The following is a 22,900-nucleotide window of genomic DNA, read 5'->3' as shown; positions in this document are numbered from 1 at the left end:
CTCCTGACAATACATAGGCTTATCTTTCTCTCACTCTCAAAAAGGCTACTGTCTCTCGCTTTGCCTAGTGAAAAACTTGAATAAAGGTTTGAAAGACTCATTTGGAAGTCCCTTGAAAACTCACTAACAGATCCTCAAAACGTTCGGTGGTGTTGTCTTCGAAATAAAGCTATGACATGTTTTATTGGTTTCTATTTCCCCAATTGTTTATTGCAGGACAAATATATTGCTATGGGTATACATTTCTTATATGACAGCCTCAGTTTCCAAATACCACCATGAATACTATTATTGTGTGCTATACAACACTCATTGACATATAATGTCAATATAGCCAGTTATGGCTTTGCTTTTCATTGAACTATACCAAGCAGCTGTCAAATACACTTATCTGTCAAACACACTGACTGGAACTAATTGAAAATTTGTCAGAATTCAGTCAAGGTAGAAAGTCATGTTAAGACACTAGTCCCTCCCATATGACACATGTGGTGTCAATGCACACATCACAGCGGGATGGTGCAAGGCTTCTGTTGTGCTTAATTGTGTTCAGAAGAGATTAGATTGACGATTCAAAGCCTTCAAAGAGGATTATAGTCAATATGATTTAGTCACAACTCGCTCTCTTTCTTTTCATCCACATCTCCTCTCTTCAACCTGCCATAGAGGAAGAAGGGGAGGCATTGGACAGGGACAGTCTAGGGAGGAAGAAACGAGGGCCCAAGAAGAAGAAGGAGACAAAGAAGAAGGAGAAAGAGAAAGAAGGAAAACTCTCCAAAGCTAAAAAACGGAAAAGGATTGTAAGTTTCTCAGACATGACCATATCACTCCATCTGTAGCCATACTTTCTGATCACACTTCATTCTATTTTTATTGCCCCCCCTTTTATGTTCTCTCTCTTTCTTTCTCTCTTTCCCTCTTTCCCTCTCTCCCCTTCTCTTCTCCTCTCCCCTCTCAGGACAGTGATGTAGAGAGAGACTCGGAGAGAGAGAGAGACTATGGAGAGAACTCTGACAGTGCAGCCAGCATCTTCGCTTGTGAGAAAAAGAAGAAGAAGAAACACAAGGAGAAGAAGGAGAAAAAAAAACTAAAGATGAAAAAAGACAATGGGGACAGCACGCAAGAGGAGACAATAAAGGTAAGGACACAACAAAAAAGTGTTGTCATTGTTTTGCTTCTTCTTGGCCTCACTCTGATGGCTCAAGTCTAGCTCTCTGATTCGTTGTTTCTTTCCACCAGCCAATAGAACAGAAGACGTCGGCCCAGCTGGCTAAAGACTGGGGTCTGGAGGATGTGGATCATACCTTCACTGAAGATGACTACCGCACACTCACCAACTACAAAGCCTTCAGCCAGTCCATGAGGTACTGTGGAGATGTCACGCAGCTGACTCTATTCTGGTGGCAGAATGTTTAGCCTAGAAACATGTAGCTTATCGCGCCTCGTTCTCAGTCAAAGGGGACAATTTACTGAGTTATTGATTGAGATTAGATTCCTAACGTACTCATTTAGCTTCCCTTCTCCCCTACTCCTCTTCTTCCTCGTCTTCCTCTTCGCCCCTCGCAGGCCCATGATCGCCAAGAAGAACCCTAAGATCCCCATGTCTAAGATGATGACCATCCTGGGGGTCAAGTGGAGGGAGTTCAGTTCCAACAACCCCTTCAAGGGCTCAGGTGCTGCGGCCGTGGCAGCTGCAGCCGCGGCCGCCGCCATTGCCGTCGCCGAGCAGGTCTCCGCGTCAACCGCTTCCCCATCCCCTCCGCCCCCTCCGCCCCGGAAGCAGCCCCAAACCCCCCGGCCGGCCCCCCAGCCGCCGCCCCCGCTCCGCAAGGCCAAGACCAAAGAGGGCAAAGGTTAGAAAAAGAGGAGGGTGGAAGAGTCTATTGTAATAGTATGTGTAGAGTAGCAGGGTCTGATTTGGAATGGGTTTGGTCCTAACCAATTGCCCCGGTCCTCTCCCTGTTTTTCAGGCCCTGGATATAAGAAGAGTCGCAGTAAGAGTCCTCGTGTTCTGGCTGAGAGGAAGAAGGCGGTGGCAGCGGCTGCGGCAGCAGCAGTAGCGGCGGCAGCGGCAGCAAAGGCCAAGAAGATGGCTCCAATACGCATCAAACTAGGGGCCCTAGGCAACAAGAGGAAGAAGAGCAGCTCTGTGAGTTTCACTATGCTATGTAATGTATATGGATGTATAGATGTGCTGTGTGGGCTACTGTCTGTGGGAGCATGCAGGTGTGTGAGAGTCGACAGATTTGACTGTGTTTCTCTCTCTCGCTCTCTCCCTCCCTCCCTTCCTCTCAGAGTGGTGATGATGTTGAGGAGGAAGATTCGGAGCAGGAGGACTCCAGTGTCCACAGCTCCTCGGTCCGCTCCGACAGCTCGCCCCGCGTCAAGAAGAACAAAAGAGGACGGCCCGCCAAGAAGAAGAAGAAAAGTAAACTAAATGTTCCTTAGAAAAAGTCAACTCTCTATTCTAATCTGGTGTCTCCCAATCTCTCCCTCTTTCTTTTTCTCACTCCCTCTATCTCTTTCCCTCTCTTCTCTATCTCTCTCTCTCTTTCTCTCGTTCTCTCTCTCCCAGGTCTCGCTCTCTCTCTGCCTCATCTCTAGAACCTAAAAGTTTTTTTTGTCTGTCCCTATAGGAGAACCCTTTGAATAACCCTTTTTGGTTCCAGGTAGAACCCTTTTGAGTTCTACCTGGAAACAAAAAGGGTTCTCCTATGGGGACAGCCGAAGAACACTTTTGGAACCGTTTTTTATAAGAGTGTACCTTGCGTCTCTCTTCCTCTTATCTTTCTCTCCATCTTTCTCTCTCTCTATGGTCTCTCTTTCTCCACAACATCTCTCCCTCTCTCTCCCTCACATTGTTGTTCTCCCTAATTTTCTCCCCCACCCCTCTCTCTCTGTCAGTGCTGGGTGAGGGTGATGTGGAGGTGGATGGTTATGAGACAGACCACCAGGACTACTGTGAGGTGTGCCAGCAGGGAGGGGAGATCATTCTCTGTGACACCTGTCCCAGAGCCTACCACCTGGTCTGTCTGGAGCCTGAGCTGGAGAAGGCCCCCGAGGGCAAGTGGAGCTGCCCCCATTGTGTGAGTTACTGTAATGCTTAAAATTGGTTGTACCGTAATCGTCATGTCTACGATTGATTTATATTATTGTATGGAATAATGTATTACCATTTCGCACCATATACACACTATTACTTTAAGTGCTCCTCAACCTATTCATTCTCCATGGTCTCATTCTCCTCTCCTGTCCTCCTCCTCTCCTACAGGAGAAAGAGGGGATCCAGTGGGAAGCGAAGGATGAGGACTTTGAGGAGTTTGAGGAGGAGAGTGAGGACATGGTGGTACCAGAAGTACCTGGGGTTGGACTGCTGGTAGGACTGGAGGAAGAGGAGGATGAGCACATGGAGTTCTGCAGGGTCTGTAAGGATGGGGGGGAACTATTATGCTGCGACACCTGTCCCTCCTCCTACCACATCCACTGTCTCAACCCGCCCCTGCCTGAGATCCCCAACGGAGAGTGGCTGTGTCCGCGCTGCACTGTAAGTCATGTTTGTTTGTTTCTACTTTGTGTGGAGCACTTTGATTCTATTCTTCATTTTCGTCTTCTTCCCCCAGTGTCCTGCCATCAAAGGCAGGGTACAGAGGATCCTCCACTGGCGATGGGGCGAGCCCCCCGATCCTGTACCCGTGCCCCCCGCCCCCGATTCCCCTCCTGATGCTCCCCTGCCAACCCCCATGAAGGGCAGGGCCGAGAGGGAGTTCTTTGTCAAGCTGGCCGGACAGTCCTACTGGCACTGTACCTGGATCACTGAAATACAGGTGTGTGAGAGAGAGAGAGAGAGAGAGAGAGAGAGAGAGAGAGAGAGAGGCTGATGAAATAATATGAACAGCTGAAATGCTTGGCATGCAAGTGTGTCTACCACCTGTCTGTCTTGCCTTCCTTGTTTTCATTGAACAAATTCTCTCTATTCCTCTCCTCTTTTTCATCCCTCCATCCGTCTAGCTGGAGATCTTCCACTCGGTGATGTTCCGTAACTACCAGAGGAAGACAGATATGGATGAGCCTCCCAGTCTGGACTATGGGTCAGGGGGAGAGGAGGAGAGTGTTAAGAGTGAGAAGAGGAGGCTGAAAGACCCAGACTATGCTGCCCTGGATGACAAGTTCTATAAATACGGCATCAAGCCTGAATGGATGATGGTCCACCGCATCATTAACCACAGGTACGTGTGTGTGAGGGGGGGGGAGTGTCGGTGTGTGTGCGGGCGTGTGCTAGTTTATTGATTGGTATGTCTGCAGTTGAGGCCGTAATGTGTGTGTTTTTCCCAGTGTGGACAAGAAGGGGATATACCACTACCTGGTCAAGTGGAGAGACCTGACCTACGACCAGTGCACATGGGAGAGAGACAATCTGGAAATGCCAGAGTTTGTCATCCACAAGGCCAACTACTGGGCACACAGGTACTGTGTACTGGCCAATTGGCATCCATGTTGGCACCAAACACTAAAACATTCAAACTGTCTTTGTATTTATAGACTCAATTTGGGAACCGTGGAAGTTCATCTCAAACCAAGTTTACCCAACTCTGTAGGCTATTGTATATGGCTCAAGGACACTGGATTTGATAGGTTGATAGGTTGATTGATTGATTGATTCAGGGATGAGGTGATGAAGGAGGCTCCAGACATGCCGAGGAGGATGAGGAGCATGAGGATGGAGGAGAGCGAAGACCCCCACAGATCACCTGTCAACGACGTGAGTTCTGATTGGCTCACACACTCTGTAACAGCCACATCTATCGGTCGTCATTCTGGTAGCCAATCAACTAACACTTCCAAGTCAAAACTCTACTATCCTTCTTTACTTGTATGCCAATTGTGTTGGTCTCATTTTTTCCCGTTACATCAACATCCCGCCTACTCATTCCTTGTCTTTATCTTCCAGCCTACGATAAAGTACGAGGAGCAGCCAGACTTTGTGACGGCGACGGGGGGCACTCTGCACCTGTACCAGCTGGAGGGGCTCAACTGGCTGCGTTTCAGCTGGGCACAGGGCACTGACACCATCCTGGCAGACGAGATGGGGCTGGGCAAGACTATCCAGACCATCGTCTTCCTCTACTCACTCTTTAAAGAGGTAGGACGTCGCTGTCAGGTGGCTCTGTGTACTATGTACACCTGTATTTGGTATTGCCAGTGCTTCTAGTCCCTTCTAGTTCTTGCTAGGCTTTCTAGTCCTGTGTGGCTCATTTTGTAGAGCATGGCGCTTGCAACGCCAGGGTTGTGGGTTCGATTCCCATGGGGGGACCAGTACGAAGAAGGTATGAAAATATTTGCACTCACTACTGTAAGTCGCTCTGGATAAGAATGACTAAAATGTAAATTGCAATGCCAATTCCTTCTTAACATATTCTGCTCTATTCTATGCATTATCAATGGGTCTTTCTGCATCACAGTCACCATTGGAAATATGGTGCATCTCTTCCCTCCCCTCCACTCTTTCCTTCCCCCCACCAAGGGCCACACTCGTGGCCCGTTCCTGGTGAGTGCCCCTCTCTCCACCATCATTAACTGGGAGAGAGAGTTTGAGATGTGGGCCCCGGACTTCTACGTGGTGACCTACACAGGGGACAAGGACAGCAGAGCAATCATCAGAGAGAATGAGCTGACCTTTGACGACACGGCCATTAGGGGAGGGAAGAAAGCCTTCAAACTGAGGGTGAGGAAGGAGGGGACGGAGGGAGGGAGGGAGGAGAGGAACGACAAGGGTAATAGAAAAGAGATGAGAGAAAGCTCCAATCTTTGTGTCCTTTTATTACGACCTCGACTAATCTCAGCATCTCCTTCCCTCCTCCTCCTTCCACTTCTCTCCCAATACAATCTCCCTTTTCCCCCAACATACCCCTCTCGATCTCCCTCCCTCTCTTTCTCTCTTCTCCAGAGAGAAGCCCCAATAAAGTTCCATGTCCTGTTGACCTCCTATGAGCTGGTGACGATAGACCAGACCTCCCTGAAGTCTATAGACTGGGCATGTCTAGTGGTGGACGAAGCCCACCGCCTCAAGAACAATCAGAGCAAGGTTGGCTCCCTCTGTTTGTGTGTGTGTGTGTGTGTGTGTGTGTGTGTGTGTGTGTGTGTGTGTGTGTGTGTGTGTGTGTGTGTGTGTGTGTGTGTGTGTGTGTGTGTGTGTGTGTGTGTGTGTGTGTACTGTATATAACCTTACTGAATTTCCTCTTCAAAGACAATAAAAGTCAAATCAATCAATCAATGAATTATTGCCTGCGATTTCTCTCCTCTCCCTGGTCAGTTCTTCCGACGTCTGAATGACTATAAGATTGACCACAAGCTGCTGCTGACTGGTACTCCTCTACAGAACAACCTGGAGGAGCTGTTCCACCTGCTCAACTTCCTCACTCCCAACCGCTTCAAGTAGGGCCAGCCTCACACACACATAGAACCACATACACATAACATGTATAGACTGATACACACTTGGACGTGCTGTATGTATAGACGCACACACTCGTAGAAACTGGCTAACAGACATAACCAGTCACACATCTCTACCTCTACTTACATGTTTTCAACCAAAATGGCCCCTACTCACCTGACATCCTTTCTCTCTCACTCTACCTCCCTACCTCCCTCCCCCCTCCCCACCCTCTCTCTGTAGTAACCTGGAGGGGTTCCTGGAGGAGTTTGCCGACATCTCCAAGGAGGACCAGATCCAGAAGCTGCATGACCTGCTGGGCCCACACATGTTGAGGAGGCTGAAGGCTGATGTCTTCAAGAACATGCCGGCCAAGACAGAGCTCATCGTACGAGTGGAACTCAGCCCCATGCAGAAGTAAGGGTTGTAGGGAGGGAGGGAGGTTAGGGAGGGAGGGAAGGAAGGAAGGGGTAAGAAAGGATGAGAGGACAGGAAAAGAGAGAGGTAGTGATGCATGGAGGGAGGGAGGGAAGGAATAGAGAGAGGTAGTGATGAAAGAAAGGTCATAAAAGAGTGAGGGAAGAGCGTAATGAAGGGTGGAAAGAAGAGGGGAGGTAAGGTGAATAGTGTGGTAGATGGAGAGATGGAAAAAGAGAGAGAGAGGGAGTATTTGACTAGTTAATCATAAAAACAATCACACACTAACTGTGCCCATCTCAATTGATGTATTTTAACAGGAAATACTACAAGTTGATTCTGACGAGGAACTTTGAGGCTCTGAACTCGAAAGGAGGAGGTAACCAGGTGTCTCTACTCAACATCATGATGGACCTGAAGAAGTGTGCCAACCACCCCTACCTCTTCCCTGTCGCCTCCATGGTAACTATCATCATAATTATATAGTCATTTATGTTACAGGAATACTGTATCAACATTTTCCACTGTAAGACTGTAATTCACCTCTGAATTGCAGTACAGTGACACCTTCTGGTAGATTTGAGTATTATAGCTACAAATGTGTCCAGCCTATTACAGCTTATTACAGTCCAGGGGGAAATCTAGCAATATGCATGAATGTAAATATGTCCAAACATAGATGTTTATGGAATTTAAAAAGTTTATATTCTTTCAGTTATTTATCAGATGACCTTGTCCAGGGATTTAAAATAGCAAGTTCAGTAAATAAGCTATATCTGTGTATATGTCATCACATGGACACGGTGTGTTGTCTTTACCGTGGTATTAGGAAGCCCGTAAGACTGCAAGCGGAGCGTACGAGGGCACGGACCTCACAAAGGCTTCTGGGAAACTGACTCTTCTGCAAAAGATGATGAGAAAACTGAAGGACCAAGGACACCGCGTGCTCGTCTTCTCACAGGTTGGTACACACACACACACACACACACACACACACACACACACACACACACACACACACACGTGGGCACTGTTAGCACTTCCGTAACCATTTCGCTGTTCTCTCTCTCTCCTCCCTCTCTGGTAGATGACTAAGATGTTGGACCTGTTGGAGGACTTCCTAGACTTTGAGGGTTATAAGTACGAGAGGATCGATGGAGGAGTCACAGGGGCTCTGAGACAGGAGGCCATAGACAGGTTCAATGGTGAGGGAGACACTCATCGTCTAAGGGCTCTAGAAACAAAAGCCACGACTATAGATGAAAGGGGCCTTTTTAGTTTCTTGTGAGATTTGGGTGTGTGTGTAATACAACTCCACCCTCCCTCTATCTCTCTCAGCTCCTGGTGCGCCTCAGTTCTGTTTCCTGCTGTCCACCAGGGCAGGGGGTTTGGGTATTAACCTGGCTACAGCTGACACCGTCTTCATCTTCGACTCAGACTGGAACCCCCACAATGACATCCAGGTAGAATGTCTGCCATTCACTGCCATTCTATAGCCCACAATGCACTCAGATCTGTCATTAATCTACATTTCCATCAATGGAAACAGGTCTTGACAGCATTCTTGTATCAAATCAAGTCATGTTTATTTGTCATATGCACAGGATACACATGTACTTGCAGGTTCCCTCTCAACAATGCGACAACAATAAGAAATAATACAAATATTTTAAAAGCTCGTATGGTTTTTTACGCCATATTTTGTTTTTTCGTTTTTCGTTTTCTTTTTTCGTCTTATCTCTTCTCTACCCCTCTCTGTCTCACCCCCCTCTACTTCTTTCAATCTCCCTTGTCCCACCCTGCTGTCTCACTCCTCCCTCCCCCTCTACCCTCCCTCCCCCACAGGCGTTCAGTCGTGCCCACCGCATCGGGCAGGCCAACAAGGTGATGATATACCGCTTCGTGACCCGTGCCAGTGTGGAGGAGCGCATCACCCAGGTGGCCAAGAGGAAGATGATGTTGACCCACCTCGTGGTACGGCCCGGCCTGGGCTCCAAGGCTGGATCCATGTCCAAACAGGAGCTGGACGACATCCTCAAGTTTGGCACCGAGGAGCTGTTCAAGGACGAGATTGAATGTGAGTTATTGTCAAGCATTTTGTGGCACCTGTTGATGTGGGATGGAAGGAGGATAGGAGAAAGGGGGAAGGATAGGGGAAGAGCAGGAGGAGGATGGAGGGATCTCAAATGCGAGGATAGGACGCCGAGAGCTTAATATGAGGGGTTCTTTAGGGACTTAATATGAGGGGTTCTTTAGGGACTTAATATGAGGGGTTCTTTAGGGACAAAATATGAGGGGTTCTTTAGGGACTTAATATGAGGGGTTCTTTAGGGACTTAATATGAGGGGTTCTTTAGGGACTTAATATGAGGGGTTCTTTAGGGACTTAATATGAGGGGTTCTTTAGGGACTTAATATGAGGGGTTCTTTAGGGACTTAATATGAGGGGTTCTTTAGGGACTTAATATGAGGGGTTCTTTAGGGACTTAATATGAGGGGTTCTTTAGGGACTTAATATGAGGGGTGCTTTAGGGACTTAATATGAGGGGTTCTTTAGGGACTTAATATGAGGGGTTCTTTAGGGACTTAATATGAGGGGTTCTTTAGGGACTTAATATGAGGGGTTCTTTAGGGACTTAATATGAGGGGTTCTTTAGGTACTTAATATGAGGGGTTCTTTAGGGACTTAATATGAGGGGTTCTTTAGGGACTTAATATGAGGGGTGCTTTAGGTACTTAATATGAGGGGTTCTTTAGGGTCTTAATTTGATGGGTTCTTTAGGGACTTAATATGAGGGGTTCTTTCGGGACTTAATATGAGGGGTGCTTTAGGGACTTAATATGAGGGGTTCTTTAGGGACTTAATATGAGGGGTTCTTTAGGGACTTAATATGAGGGGTTCTTTAGGGTCTTAATATGATGGGTTCTTTAGGGACTTAATATGAGGGGTTCTTTCGGGACTTAATATGAGGGGTTCTTTAGGGACTTAATATGAGGGGTTCTTTAGGGTCTTAATATGATGGGTTCTTTAGGGACTTAATATGAGGGGTTCTTTCGGGACTTAATATGAGGGGTGCTTTAGGGACTTAATATGAGGGGTGCTTTAGGGACTTAATATGAGGGGTTCTTTAGGGACTTAATATGAGGGGTGCTTTAGGGACTTAATATGAGGGGTGCTTTAGGGACTTAATATGAGGGGTTCTTTAGGGACTTAATATGATGGGTTCTTTAGGGACTTAATATGAGGGGTTCTTTCGGGACTTAATATGAGGGGTGCTTTAGGGACTTAATATGAGGGGTGCTTTAGGGACTTAATATGAGGGGTTCTTTAGGGACTTAATATGAGGGGTGCTTTAGGGACTTAATATGAGGGGTTCTTTAGGGACTTAATATGAGGGGTTCTTTAGGGACTTAATATGAGGGGTTCTTTAGGGACTTAATATGATGGGTTCTTTCGGGACTTAATATGAGGGGTGCTTTAGGTACTTAATATGAGGGGTGCTTTAGGGACTTAATATGAGGGGTTCTTTAGGGACTTAATATGAGGGGTTCTTTAGGGACTTAATATGATGGGTGCTTTAGGGACTTAATATGAGGGGTGCTTTAGGAACTACACTTTCTTTTTGGGGGTTGTTACATACATCTGTATATGGAATTATTTTAGTTACATCTTCATCTTTGTTTCATCACCGTTTCCTATTCCCCCAAAGTCCTCTCACCACCACGTATGTCCACCCTCTCTCCCCTACGGTGTCCAGCGGGGGACAACAGGGACGATGAGGGCAGTGTGATCCACTACGACAGCTCGGCCATCGAGAGGTTGCTGGACCGGAGCCAGGACGCTACGGATGACACAGACATGCAGAACATGAACGAATACCTGAGCTCCTTCAAAGTGGCCCGATACATGGTCCGAGAGGAGGATAAGGTGAGAGGGGGAGGGAGGGATGGAGAGAGCGGGATAGAGAGAGAGAAGTGATAACATTGCTGTTTCAGATTACAACTTTTTGTACGCTTGCATTTATACAGAAATATTATATGGCACGTTGGTGTATTTTTGTTCCTCTTATGCTAATCTAAACTGTTAACACTTTCCATTGAACTATAAAAGAGTTTGTAAGTAGATTACATCACATTGGTTATATGTAAACTGTTCTTCCATGTTCTTGCATGTGTGTATCCAGATTGAGGAGGTGGAGCGTGAGATCATTAAGCAGGAGGAGTGTGTGGACCCAGAATACTGGGAGAAGCTGCTGAGACATCACTATGAGCAACAACAGGAGGACCTGGCTAGTAAACTGGGCAAGGGCAAGAGGAACCGCAAGCCTGTCAACTACAACGACGCAGCACAGGAGGACCAAGGTAGGTAGTTGGGAACCATCAGTTGTGGTTGTCACGGAGATGGGTGTAGGCGCATCACTATGGCAACCTGGGGCATTCTGAATAACTTTTTGTTGTTGATAGACTTTGTATCATGTCCGTGTATTGGTTCATTCATGGTTGATAGAAGAATGTTGTGCTCTTTGTTAGATTTAGATATTTTCATACACGGTCTTTGTGCAATACGTTAGGTAATGCTAAAGTAATGCTGAAGCTTTGTTAAAGTATTGCTAGTAGTAGCTGCATGGGGATACTGGGCCTAGCCTGTTGACGGTACACCATGTGCTGTTTCAGACTGGCATACTGGTATTTCAGATAACCAGTCCGAGTACTCTGTGGGCTCTGAGGAGGAGGATGAAGACTTCGACGAGAGACTAGAAGGTAGGCCAAAGTACACAAGGCACAACACATTTGGAGTGAAGCCTTCTCTGTTGAATGTGTTGTGATAGATTATTTTATTCTCACATTTAGTGTTTGGATTTTAAAGGAGAGACTAGATTGATATTATGTCTGCTTTACTAGTACCCGTGCTTGACTTGGGCAGCAGCCCAGCGGAGCTGACAACTGGCACCTCAAATGTTCTACTGCTTGAGCTCCTGTTCTTCTTATAGAATATTAGCTACAAAGTATTGTGGAGCTACTGCACATAAATTCTGTATAAACAGTACCGGCATCCAAACCTATTTCAGTCCAAGTCAACTGGTACCGTAAGTACTACGCTGGTTACCAGCCACTCTCCTGACTTCTCCTCCTCCTTTCTCTATCTCACTCTCATTCTCTCTTCTCTCTCTCTCTCTCCCGCTCTCTCTCTCTTCTCTCTCTCTCTCTCTCTCTCTCTCTACCTGATTCCTCTCTCTCGCTCCAGGTTCTCGCAGACAGTCCCGCCGCCAGATGAGGAACGAGAGAGACAAGCCATTGCCCCCCCTGTTGGCCAGAGTGGCCGGCAACCTGGAGGTTAGACAAAATAACCTTCTGTTCTGCTGTGTATGGGTTATGAAGTCCTTATGTAGGTACCTTTCGCCTGGGCACCACTCTCTCGCCGTCCCCCCTCTCATGGCTTATGAACTGCATATGAATGCAATGTGTATGGGTTGTGAATGTGTTATAACGTCCTTATGTCCTCTAGGTGTTGGGCTTCAACACGCGCCAGCGGAAGGCCTTCCTAAACGCGGTGATGCGTTGGGGCATGCCCGCCCAGGACGCCTTCTCCTGCCAGTGGCTGGTCAGAGACCTGAGGGGCAAGAGTGAGAAGGAGTTCAAGTGAGTGGAGAGGAACTGTGATTGTTTGCGTCACCGGCTACAGTATGAGCTTACACTGAGATCTTCATACTACATTGTAGTTGCTGAGCCCTCTTTGTTTGCTGTTTTTCAAAACCTTTTTCTCTCTTCCCCCCTCCCCCTTTTCTGCTCTCCTACTGCCTCTCTCTGCCTGGTTCCTCTCTCTCCCTCACTTCTCTCCTCTTTCTCTTTCAGAGCGTATGTGTCTCTGTTCATGCGTCACCTGTGTGAGCCCGTGGCCGACGGCGCCGAGACGTTCGCCGACGGCGTGCCGAGGGAGGGCCTGTGCCGTCAGCCCGTGCTGACCCGCATCGGGGTCATGTCCCTGGTCAAGAAGAAGGTCAGGGGTCAAAGTCTATCCTAGCAACCACAATGCTAAGCTAACAGGCTAGCTAGTTACATTTCAACCAATAGCAACAGTTGTTTTTTTTAGCACAGCTGTCACCCATTCAGACCTGTCAGACCAGAATCTAACAAAGGAAATCATATGAGGAAATAGAGATATTTTACAGTCATTCGACCTCTTTCGTCTCCACTAAGATTTTCCCAGGCTGTGACTTCCTCGTGACATAAAGATACATCAATGAAAAGCCACAGAAATTAGAGCCAATTTTTCCCAGGGAAAGAGACGGTTGGCTAGACTAGAATTAGAACAGAACAGTACAGAAAATAACAGTATAGGACAGTACAGAACAGTACAGAACAGCACAGTACAGTACAGAATAGAATACTTTATTGCCAGTCAACAATGATTGACAGCTGCTTGGTCCTGTCTCTGAACCATCCCCTCCCCTCCTTTCTGCTCAGATCCAGGAGTTTGAGCACATCAACGGGCGGTGGAGTCTCCCAGAGCTGAAGCCAGAGATGAAGCCTGAGGCGCTGAGGCCAGAGGTCAGTGTGTCTTCCTCCTCCAGAGCCTCCTCCCCTGGAGGGACCATGAAGACTGCTACGCCCACCCCTGACCCCAGCTGTACCTCAGACAACACCCCCTGCACCTCCAAACCAGGTGGGTGAACAAAGTACACACACAAGCAAGCATACACATGCACACACACACACACACACGTAGGCAGGCACGCAGCTCAAAACATATCCAGCAGGGGGCACTCCAAGTCTGACTGTGATAACTGTGTGTGTGTGTGTACATTTGTGTGTGTGTGAGCGAGGGATGACCCTCTGCCTGTGTGTTGTGTTCAGCTACCCCTGCTCCCTCAGAGAGAGAGAAGAACGGGAAAGATGGAGAGAAGGAGGAGGGAGAGAAGGAGGAGGGTAAGGCCCCATCTGAGCCAGAGAAAGACGGAGAGAAAGAGACGGAAGGGGGTAAAGCGGTAGAGGGCAACAGGAGTGCAGATCCTGAAGTGGTGAGAGATTGAATGCTGTTAATTACACAGTTCACAGTCTTAAGAAATCTTGCTAACCTACATACAGTTATACCAACGACTGTCACTGAACACTATGTTTTGTCTTGTCCCCAGTCTCCAATTCCTACGAAAGAAGCTCCGCAAGAATTATCCCCTAGTACAACAACAGACAAGGAAGAGAGTGATACAAAAGAGGAGGGGAAAGAAACAAAAACGACTGACACCCCTCCGGCCCCAGTGGAGGAGAAGAAAGGAGAAGAGGAGAGTACGGAGGGCACACCGGGAGGAACAACTAAACAAGGGTCGGCGGTCAAAGATGAGAAACCAGGTAGTGTAACGCTCTCACCCGGAGAGAAGATGGAGGAGGAGGAGAAGGGGAGAGAGAAGGAGAACGACAAGGAGAGCGAGGAAGCCCCTGTTGCCACAGAAGCATCAGACAACAAGGAGAAGATGGACAGACAGCTACCCTCTGACGTGATGAAAGGTGAGTGACCTCACCTGTCTGTCTGTCCGTCCATTCGTCTGTACCTGTCTGTTAGTCAGTTCGTTAGTTAGTGACTCACTGACTAGTCACTGGTAGATATATGTACACTCTTAGGTATCTTTCAATGGCATCCACTGATCTAAAGGAACTTGCTTGTGTTCTTCTTGGTCACAGAGGAAGTAAAAGGTGAAAAGGATGCTGGGAAAGAAGTGGCGAAGGAGGAGGTTGCCAAAGACACCTTGCCGAAACCCCCCATCATCCCACCCGAGCGACGGCGCTTCATGTTCAACATCGCTGACGGGGGCTTCACGGGTAAACGACCCCTATCATATGACCCCTGTCATATCTGGTACTGTGTGTTAGAGCTGTGGCAGAACTGACTCTGTATCAAGGGTTGTTTCAACATTCATTCAATGGGATTCACACACAGGGATTCAGTATCATGGGTTGCTTTAGCATGAGGGTTTTAACATTGACACAATGTTGTGTTGACTTTTTCCTAGTGACTTTTTCCTAGTTCTGGACTAGAGGTCCAGAACACCCTCAGTCAGTATCACAGGTTGTTGTTATAACATTGATACAATATTATATTGACTTTACCCTGCAGAGATGCACACACTGTGACAGAACACACGTTGTTCATTTAACAGTAAAACAACATTATGTTGACGTTATAACATTATGCTGACGTTGTCCCCCTGCGGAGCTCCACACGCTGTGGCAGAACTCACAAGTTGTTTTAACATTGTTATAACTTTGACACAACATTATGCTAACGTTTCACCCTGCAGAGCTTCATACGCTGTGGCAGAACGAGGAGCGGGCGGCCATCTCCTCTGGGAAGATGAATGAGATCTGGCACCGGCGGCACGACTTCTGGCTGCTGGCGGGAATCGTTCTGTATCCTTGACGGCGGTTGCCAAGGAGACCGTCTTGTCGTGTTTATTTATTGATCTTGCTGCAGCAGGGGCTTCTTGTTAGAAGTCAACAAGTCCATTCACTGATGCCTTTGTGTAGCAGAGAACTATTAGATTGTGTCTGCAGAGATCTACACACGGACTAGAGATTGGAAGTCCATTCTGTTTGTTCTATTTCTGTGACTTTCACTAGAATTCCCAATCCCGAATCTAACCCTAGCCCTCCTAACACAAGAAACACAATAAAGATCTGAAAGAATTCGATAGGAATAAGCTTGATGATGATAGCCCTATTCATAGGCTTAGTAGAAGTTGTGCTAAAATACTTATTACTACTGAAAAGCTAGATGTTTGTTTGGGATTTGCCAATGATGTATTGAGCTTGTATGACCCTTGACCTCTCTGTATCAGTCATGGGTACGCGAGGTGGCAGGACATCCAGAACGACCCCCAGTTCGCCATTGTCAACGAGCCCTTCAAGTCGCAGGCCAACAAGGGCAACTTCCTGGAGATGAAGAACAAGTTCCTGGCCCGCCGCTTCAAGGTACGACACCACATGGCGTGACATAACCTGACATGACATAGCATGACATGACATTGCATAGCAGTGTAGCATGGCATAGGATACATAGCGTAGAATAACTAAAAGGCCAGGAAACACTCTGAGCCCTACACATCACATGACATACTATAACATAACCATCACATAACTATGACACCACACAACCATGACACAGACAAGATGAACCCAATTCAGGACATACAGTGAGCTCCAAAAGTATTGGGACAGTGACATTTTGTTTTTGTTGTTTTGGCTCTGTACTCCAGGACTTTGGATTTGAAATGATACAATGACTATGAGGTTCATGTGCAGACTGTCAGCTTAAATTCTAGGGTATTTTCATCCATATCGGGTGAACCGTTTTGAAATTATAACACTTTTTGTACATAGTCCCCCCATTTTAGTGGACCAAAAGTATTGGGACAAAATCACTTATATGTGTATTAAAGTAGTAAAAAGTTAAGTATTTGGTCCCATATTCATAGCATGCAATGACTACGTCAAGCTTGTCACTCTACAAATGTGAGATGCATTTGCTGTTTGTTTTGGTTGTGTTTCATACCCCCCCCCCCCCCCAAAAATGCTAACCATGTTATTGTAATGGTGAGAGGTTAGCATGTGTTGGGGGTATGATATTTGTGCGTCTGTATCTTTCACTCATCATTCATCACGATTAATTCAGGATTATCCATAGTCATGGTAGCATCCACATTAATGTAGAAGTGTTTAGAAACATATTCTATTCTTATTTACAATAAAAGTGACTCCAAAATGACATAATACCTTACCATTAATTTCTATTGGGCTCGAAATGATCTGAAACGCAAACCAAAACAAACAGCAAATGCATCCAACAAATTTGTAGAGTCACAAGCTTGATGTAGTCATTGCGTGCTAGGAATACGGGACCAAATAACTTTTACTACTTCAATACACATATAAGTGTGGCGGTAGGTAGCCTAGTGTTGGGCCAGTAACCAAAAGGTTGCTAGATCGAATCCCCGAGCTGACAAGGTAAGAATCTATCATTCTGCCCCAGAATAAGGCAGTTAACCCACTGTTCCTAGGCCATCATTGTAAATAAGAATTTGTTCTTAACTGATTTGCCTAGTTAAATAAAAAAAATAATAAGTGAGTTTGGTCCCATAATATGGGGGGGACTATGTACAAAAAGTGCTGTAATTTTGAAACAGTTCACCCGATATGGATGAAAATACCCTCAAAGGAAAGATGATAGTCCGCACATTAACCTTATAGTCATTGTATCATTACAAATCCAAAGTGCTGAAGTACAGAGCCAGAAGAATGTGTCACGGTCCCAATACTTTTGGAGCACACTGTATTTAAGTGCAGTTCAATATCTAATAGAACACATCTGTTTTAAAAGATGTAAGCCTGAGACCCTATGAATGACAGATATTGAATTGACAGACAGATACCAGGGTGGTATTGCTGACCGCTGCGTTTGTGAAATGGCACTCATCCTGTTTTTGATGGCCTCACATGTTTCATGCCCTGACCTCAACATCCGCATTCTCACTCTCACACAATGATGGTGGCTAAAAGAACACTGTAAATATGAATATTTTTTCTAGAATTTCTCCCCACATCATCTGTCTTTTTCTGACTCATTCTTCTCTCCTCCTCATGCCATCCTCACATTCTGTTTATCTCTCTCCTCTTTCTGCCTATTACGATTCAGATAAATTAAACTCAATAAAACTTTCTTCCCGTGAAATGCAGTACACACTGTACATGTTGGCCAGATATATGTCAAGAAGCAGACGAGTTTTAGGACAATCCTTGATGAAAGAACTGACCCCCCCCCCCCCCAGTTATTAGAGCAGGCCCTGGTGATCGAGGAGCAGCTGAGGAGGGCAGCCTACCTGAATATGACCCAGGACCCGGTCCACCCCGCCATGGCCCTGAACGCCCGCTTCGCCGAGGTGGAGTGTTTGGCTGAGTCCCACCAGCACCTCAGCAAGGAGTCCCTGGCCGGGAACAAACCTGCCAACGCAGTGCTGCACAAGGGTGAGGGACACACACACACACCCCAAATCTCCCTCCCCTTTCTGCGTGTGTGTGTGGTGTGCGTCTGTACGCATTTATATCAGAAATAAAGATAAAGAAACAATCTCCCAGACTACATCTTTTCAACGTTCTTTGACCTGAATCTGTCAGCAGACCAGGCCTCACAGAGCTGCTGCTGCCAGAAGCTAACATTTCACAATATCAACTTCAGGATAGCGTTACAATCTCAGTTACCAGACTTGTTTGTTAGTTCAGAAAATGTCCTCATCCGATCTCTGACGAGTTGGTGTGTTTGTATTGTTCATTTGAAAGGACAACATACTGGCTTGACTTTTTCAGTATTCTACAACAATCCTGAAAGATAGAGATACGTTTATACAAAATGTGCCATGTCGGTTTCGTGACATTAAACGAAAATGAGCGTTCAATATTGTAGTGCTTCAGTGGGGGCAGGCTTTTGCTTCCAACACAACATATTCTACATGCCCTGTGGCCTAAAGTGTCTCACTGTATAATGTAACTCAAACCTAGTGGGAGACTGATAGAGTACGTAGTTGATGGTTAATACTAACACACCAATAGCTGCTTGTAATGGTTAACAGTAATTTACTAATCTAATAGCTGCTTGGAATGGCTAATGGAAGGAATTGACCGTTGAGTTGTTGTAATTTCAGTGCTGAACCAGTTGGAGGAGCTGCTGAGTGACATGAAGGCTGACGTGACGCGGCTCCCTGCCACACTGTCCCGAGTCCCGCCCATCGCCGCACGCCTGCAGATGTCAGAGAGGAGCATCCTCAGCAGACTAGCCAGCAAGGGTACTGACACACACACTCCCCCGGTAAGTAGACTGAGTTCACACACACAGTAACGCAAGCCCGCGCAACACGCATACACACAAACTACCTGTGAACACACACAGACACATATATACACACACACACACACTCAGACTTCTCATTATTCTTTTTGATTTCGATCGATCATCAAATTGACAGTCTGTCCCCGCTCCCTCCAGATCATCCCTCCAGGACCGTACGCCACTCCTCAGAACTTTGGACCCGCCTTCACCCCCGTCCCCCCGGGAGTCTTACCCATGGGAGGGGCCAACTACAGCCAGATGCCCCCTGGATCTTTCGTATCAGGTCAGTGGCTAGACTGTGCTGTAACACCCATTCACTGAAAAGGGCTTTCGAAAACGACTAATGAATGATTCCATGTTGCTATCAGTTAGAATTGTTTTTTATGGGTTGCTACTCTGCAGCTGCTGCATTTCTTGCCAAAATCCTTCATTTATTATCTGATAAAGTCAATCCTTCATCAGTGAAGCTTTGGAAAAAATGTGGTTTGTGTTTGTGTGTGTGTGTGTGTGTGTGTGTGTGTGTGTGTGTGTGTGTGTGTGTGTGTGTGTGTGTGTGTGTGTGTGTGTGGTGTGTACTCGTTCCAAGTAGGGCGTCTGTACAGCCCAAGCAGAGAAGACAAATCCATTTAGCTTAAGCTGCAGTACCTCCGAGAGTATGTACTATACCAGTGTATTGCACTATATTTATGTTGATATAGACCTAATGAGGTATAGTTTAGAATGCATTGGCTTCTGGCTCTGGAATCTTGGGACAGATGGGTCAAATCTGTACCAGATAATGCATGGGGAATGTAGCATCTTTATATGGTCATACATTTTGTAGTGAGATATTTGCGTCTGTTGCTATATAGATCATTATGGTGAGGTTAATGCTTCTAGGCCTTTTTACACTGTATTGTTCTTAGCCCCGGGCTAAATCTGCCCCTGGGCTAGCTTATCCTTTGTGTCACACAAGCATTTGTTAACCCTGGGCTGAGCTTTTGCCATGGGCTAAGGATTCACACTTGTATTCCAAAGCCCTGGGATAACAGACAAACACAACACGCGACCAACATTCTATTGCTGCAACGCGACCAATTTTATAAGCAATAAGGCATTTATTAACATATTCATTTTCCTCTAGCCTAGCGTTTTATTTCCAACAGTGTTTGGTGTCTGCCTGTCCGACCTTCGGAAACAATTTTTCTCACTTGAAATGCGATCTTGCTCTGTATAGAGAACGCTGTGCAAGGAAGATACATCGACTTTTCTGATCCAAGCAATATCATCCAACAATATTATTATCATGGATAGCTATATACAATTAAATGTCAATAGAAAACAGACGGAAATGGAGCGTTTGCTGCCCTTCCAGCTGTAGAGTTTGTGGATTCAGAGGCTAGCTAAATGAAACCCACTGGGCACAGATGTCAATTCAACGTCTATTCCACGTTGGGTAAACGTAATTTCATTAAAATAACGTGGAAACAACGTTGATTCAACCCATGTGTCCCCTGTGGGAAGACGTTGGCCAGCCTGCCTAGCAACCGTTTTTGTTTTTGAACGGATTAAAGTATTTCAGTTTTTTTTTTGTCCTCAGATGGAAAGATGAAATAGTATAAATGTACTTATCAAAATAGTCTGCCGAACGCATCACAGGCGTCACAAGCATATGCAAATGAAGAGAAAGTGCAGCTTTTGTGATTGGACAGTGACAATTCTATGCGTTATTCTCGACCCCGTTTCACACTGGCTATTTTGGCACCGTGTTTCTGGCGCTAGCCCCCGAAAAGTCGGTGCTAACCCTGCTCCCCCTGGGCTAAGGTTGGTGCTAGCCCACTTTGGAATGTGCATGTGTGAACACTCGATTAGCCCCGGGCTAAAATGTCTCTTAGCCCAGGGCTAAGTCGCAGTGTGAATGTGTCTAGGTAGTGTGTAGTAGTCACCTGTTTTTTCTCAAATGGCATTGTGGGATTACTCCCTGGTTTGTAACATCCTTCTAAGCACTATTTATTGAAGAAAACTGAGTTGAGAACGTCCTCTCATCTGTCATGGCTCAATAAACTCTGGCAATGCCGGAGACACTTGGATCAGTGAGATCCACTTTGTCTTTGTTTTCGTTGCTGTTAGTGGTGTCAGATTGCCACCTGAAGTAGTCAGGTTCACTGCTAATCACAATCTCTGATGTCAAAATGTTTTTGTCATTTTGGGGTGGATCCCTCAGAACTGGAATGATGTCATTCTGTTTCTATGGTGAATCCTTTCACTTAAGTTGAACTTTCACTTAGTCATGCACTGATGTCAATATTGGGAGATTTGAAAATTCTACTTGGTGGAAGTTAGGATTTGCCCTTTTATCTTTTCAATTGTTGAAAAACCTACAAACTGTTTTCTATTAGCTATTCTGAACCAAGCTTGCAAGAATATGAAGGTGTCCAGTACGTTGGAACCCCACAAACAATTTTGGAAGAATATTTACAGATGTTGATTTTTCCTCCTAAAGGTTTATTCTACTCATTGGCGTAATTAAAATATTCTAAACTCTCCACCTCAAACTCTCCACCTTTTTGGGGGGCGCTTATTGTCCAGCTCTTTCAGTCGTTTTTAAGTCCACTCCAACTGCCAACAATTTGTTTTCCCTCAATTTAGTTTGGCTACAGCAGATGTTGACCAGATACGTCTGCTCTGGAGTGTGTAACAGAACTCTAACAGAGATGCAGAGATATTTGGTAAACCTGATACTCCCCACTGGTATTACTCTGTATTGGCCTGGCTGATCCAGGATGCTGTGATCCAGGGTGCTGTGATCCAGTCCGTCTGTAGTGTGGACCTGCATTCCTACATCTTGATTTATGTATTTGCAGTGGGACCCATCAGTCTGAGACAGCATTCTGGGAGATTCGTTTTTTCTTTTTCTGAAAATGTGCCGTTAGTTCATTTCGTACCGCATCGCGGTGCCAAGATGTAATTCAGTCTCCAGGGACTTTGTACAAAGGTATTTTAAGAGGACACCAAACCACACAGAAGTTGCTTGTGTAAACTCCTTGTTGTGACTTGTGAACCAGAACTCTCTGAGGCTTGGCTGAACAGAATGCTGGGCTGAACGCTGGTGTTCAGAAATAGTCACTAGATCACACACCGTCTGTCTGTTCTCTGTGGGTGTTGAGTCTGAGTGGACCGTGCTGCTGAAGCAGCTGAACACACAGACAGTCTGAACGAATGAATGCGCTCTCTGGGTAGAGCTATAAATATTTGGTATATGGGGGTGCGTTGGGTTTGTTGTCTTGATTAGGGTAGCTCTGGTTGGTGACCCCTTTTTAGAGAAAAGGAAGAGAGGGGGAGAGAGGAAGAGGAGAGTGAAGAGCAGAGGGGGAGAGAGAGAGCAGGAAATGATAGGAGAGGGGGAGAAAGATGAGAGAGGGGGAGAGAAGAGAGACAGAGAGGAGTGTGGAGAGGAGCGGAGGGAGAGAGTGAGTGAGGAAAAACAGTGAATGGAAAAAGCTAACACTTCTATGACCTCATAATAACCTGATAATAACCTCACTTCAACAGTCTGGTCACCTCATCCCAGTCCTGAGTACGCAAAGCTGCTGCTGCGTCAAAATAAACAACTTCTGTCTGCCCTGCGTCTTTTCTCACTGTGTAACTGTAGCTAACCTCGGTGAACTCCAAGCAAAACGTAATGGCATTTCAACACACCTGAATTGTGAGAACACAAACTTTCAACAACATTGACTGTCCCTCAAAATGGCTTGCCCTTTGGGAAGTGTAACAATGATGTTGTGGTTGTTGTTGTTTCCATGACACCTCGAGGAAGCTGACCCTCAGTAGTGGAGTTTTGAGTGCCAGACTGCCTGAACTGACTGACTGTCGCTCGTGTTACCATGGCGTTGCTGGGGTGTTGCCGTGGCGTTGACGTGGTGACCCCCACCTCTCCCTCCCAGTCCCACCCAGTCTCTACAGCTCTGCCGCTTGTCTGCCCCCACAGAAGCCCCAGAAGCCCCGGGTGGCGGCGGCGCCGGCTTCCTGAAGACCAAGGAGCACGACATCATGCAGCGGCAGCGCGTGGTCGACCTGTGGAAGGACGGCAAATCGGAGGGGTCCATCGGGCAGGAGCTGAGGATGCCTAAGTCCACGGTGCACAGCATCATCGTCAAGTACCGACTCAGTAACACCGTGGAGAACCTGCCCCGCAACGGA

General features: G+C 46.5%; 1 protein-coding gene across 5 annotated transcripts in view; it reads left to right on the top strand.

The window, feature by feature from the left end:
• The window catches only part of LOC139534523 (chromodomain-helicase-DNA-binding protein 3-like), a 31,795-nt gene that overhangs the window by 2,508 nt on the left and 6,387 nt on the right, over positions 1-22,900 (top strand). The window contains exons 2-39 of one of the 5 annotated variants that reach the window (XM_071333716.1): positions 667-800; positions 959-1,138; positions 1,240-1,364; positions 1,567-1,853; positions 1,971-2,149; positions 2,296-2,428; positions 2,905-3,086; positions 3,272-3,544; positions 3,621-3,824; positions 4,009-4,226; positions 4,333-4,464; positions 4,663-4,759; positions 4,949-5,140; positions 5,522-5,722; positions 5,945-6,082; positions 6,311-6,432; positions 6,677-6,850; positions 7,171-7,312; positions 7,680-7,811; positions 7,938-8,055; positions 8,189-8,313; positions 8,696-8,927; positions 10,608-10,777; positions 11,034-11,211; positions 11,545-11,610; positions 12,095-12,183; positions 12,356-12,489; positions 12,703-12,847; positions 13,315-13,513; positions 13,705-13,868; positions 13,983-14,352; positions 14,527-14,664; positions 15,144-15,252; positions 15,681-15,813; positions 17,667-17,862; positions 18,537-18,700; positions 18,878-19,004; positions 22,689-22,900. The exon at positions 22,689-22,900 is cut by the window's right edge and continues 2,727 nt beyond it. In XM_071333716.1, the coding sequence (XP_071189817.1) occupies positions 667-800; positions 959-1,138; positions 1,240-1,364; positions 1,567-1,853; positions 1,971-2,149; positions 2,296-2,428; positions 2,905-3,086; positions 3,272-3,544; positions 3,621-3,824; positions 4,009-4,226; positions 4,333-4,464; positions 4,663-4,759; positions 4,949-5,140; positions 5,522-5,722; positions 5,945-6,082; positions 6,311-6,432; positions 6,677-6,850; positions 7,171-7,312; positions 7,680-7,811; positions 7,938-8,055; positions 8,189-8,313; positions 8,696-8,927; positions 10,608-10,777; positions 11,034-11,211; positions 11,545-11,610; positions 12,095-12,183; positions 12,356-12,489; positions 12,703-12,847; positions 13,315-13,513; positions 13,705-13,868; positions 13,983-14,352; positions 14,527-14,664; positions 15,144-15,252; positions 15,681-15,813; positions 17,667-17,862; positions 18,537-18,700; positions 18,878-19,004; positions 22,689-22,900 (6,314 nt within the window). Of the gene's footprint in view, positions 1-666; positions 801-958; positions 1,139-1,239; positions 1,365-1,566; positions 1,854-1,970; positions 2,150-2,295; positions 2,429-2,904; positions 3,087-3,271; positions 3,545-3,620; positions 3,825-4,008; positions 4,227-4,332; positions 4,465-4,662; positions 4,760-4,948; positions 5,141-5,521; positions 5,723-5,944; positions 6,083-6,310; positions 6,433-6,676; positions 6,851-7,170; positions 7,313-7,679; positions 7,812-7,937; positions 8,056-8,188; positions 8,314-8,695; positions 8,928-10,559; positions 10,778-11,033; positions 11,212-11,523; positions 11,611-12,094; positions 12,184-12,355; positions 12,490-12,702; positions 12,848-13,314; positions 13,514-13,704; positions 13,869-13,982; positions 14,353-14,526; positions 14,665-15,143; positions 15,253-15,680; positions 15,814-17,666; positions 17,863-18,536; positions 18,701-18,877; positions 19,005-22,688 lie in introns of all 5 variants that reach the window. The other 4 variants (XM_071333714.1, XM_071333713.1, XM_071333712.1 and 1 more) reach the window with 4 other exon arrangements.

The sequence above is a fragment of the Salvelinus alpinus genome, chromosome 11, assembly GCF_045679555.1.
Source record: "Salvelinus alpinus chromosome 11, SLU_Salpinus.1, whole genome shotgun sequence".
Classification (NCBI taxonomy): Eukaryota; Metazoa; Chordata; class Actinopteri; order Salmoniformes; family Salmonidae; genus Salvelinus; species Salvelinus alpinus.
Note: the sequence above shows the minus strand (reverse complement) of the source record. Positions and strands in the feature narration are given on the sequence as shown.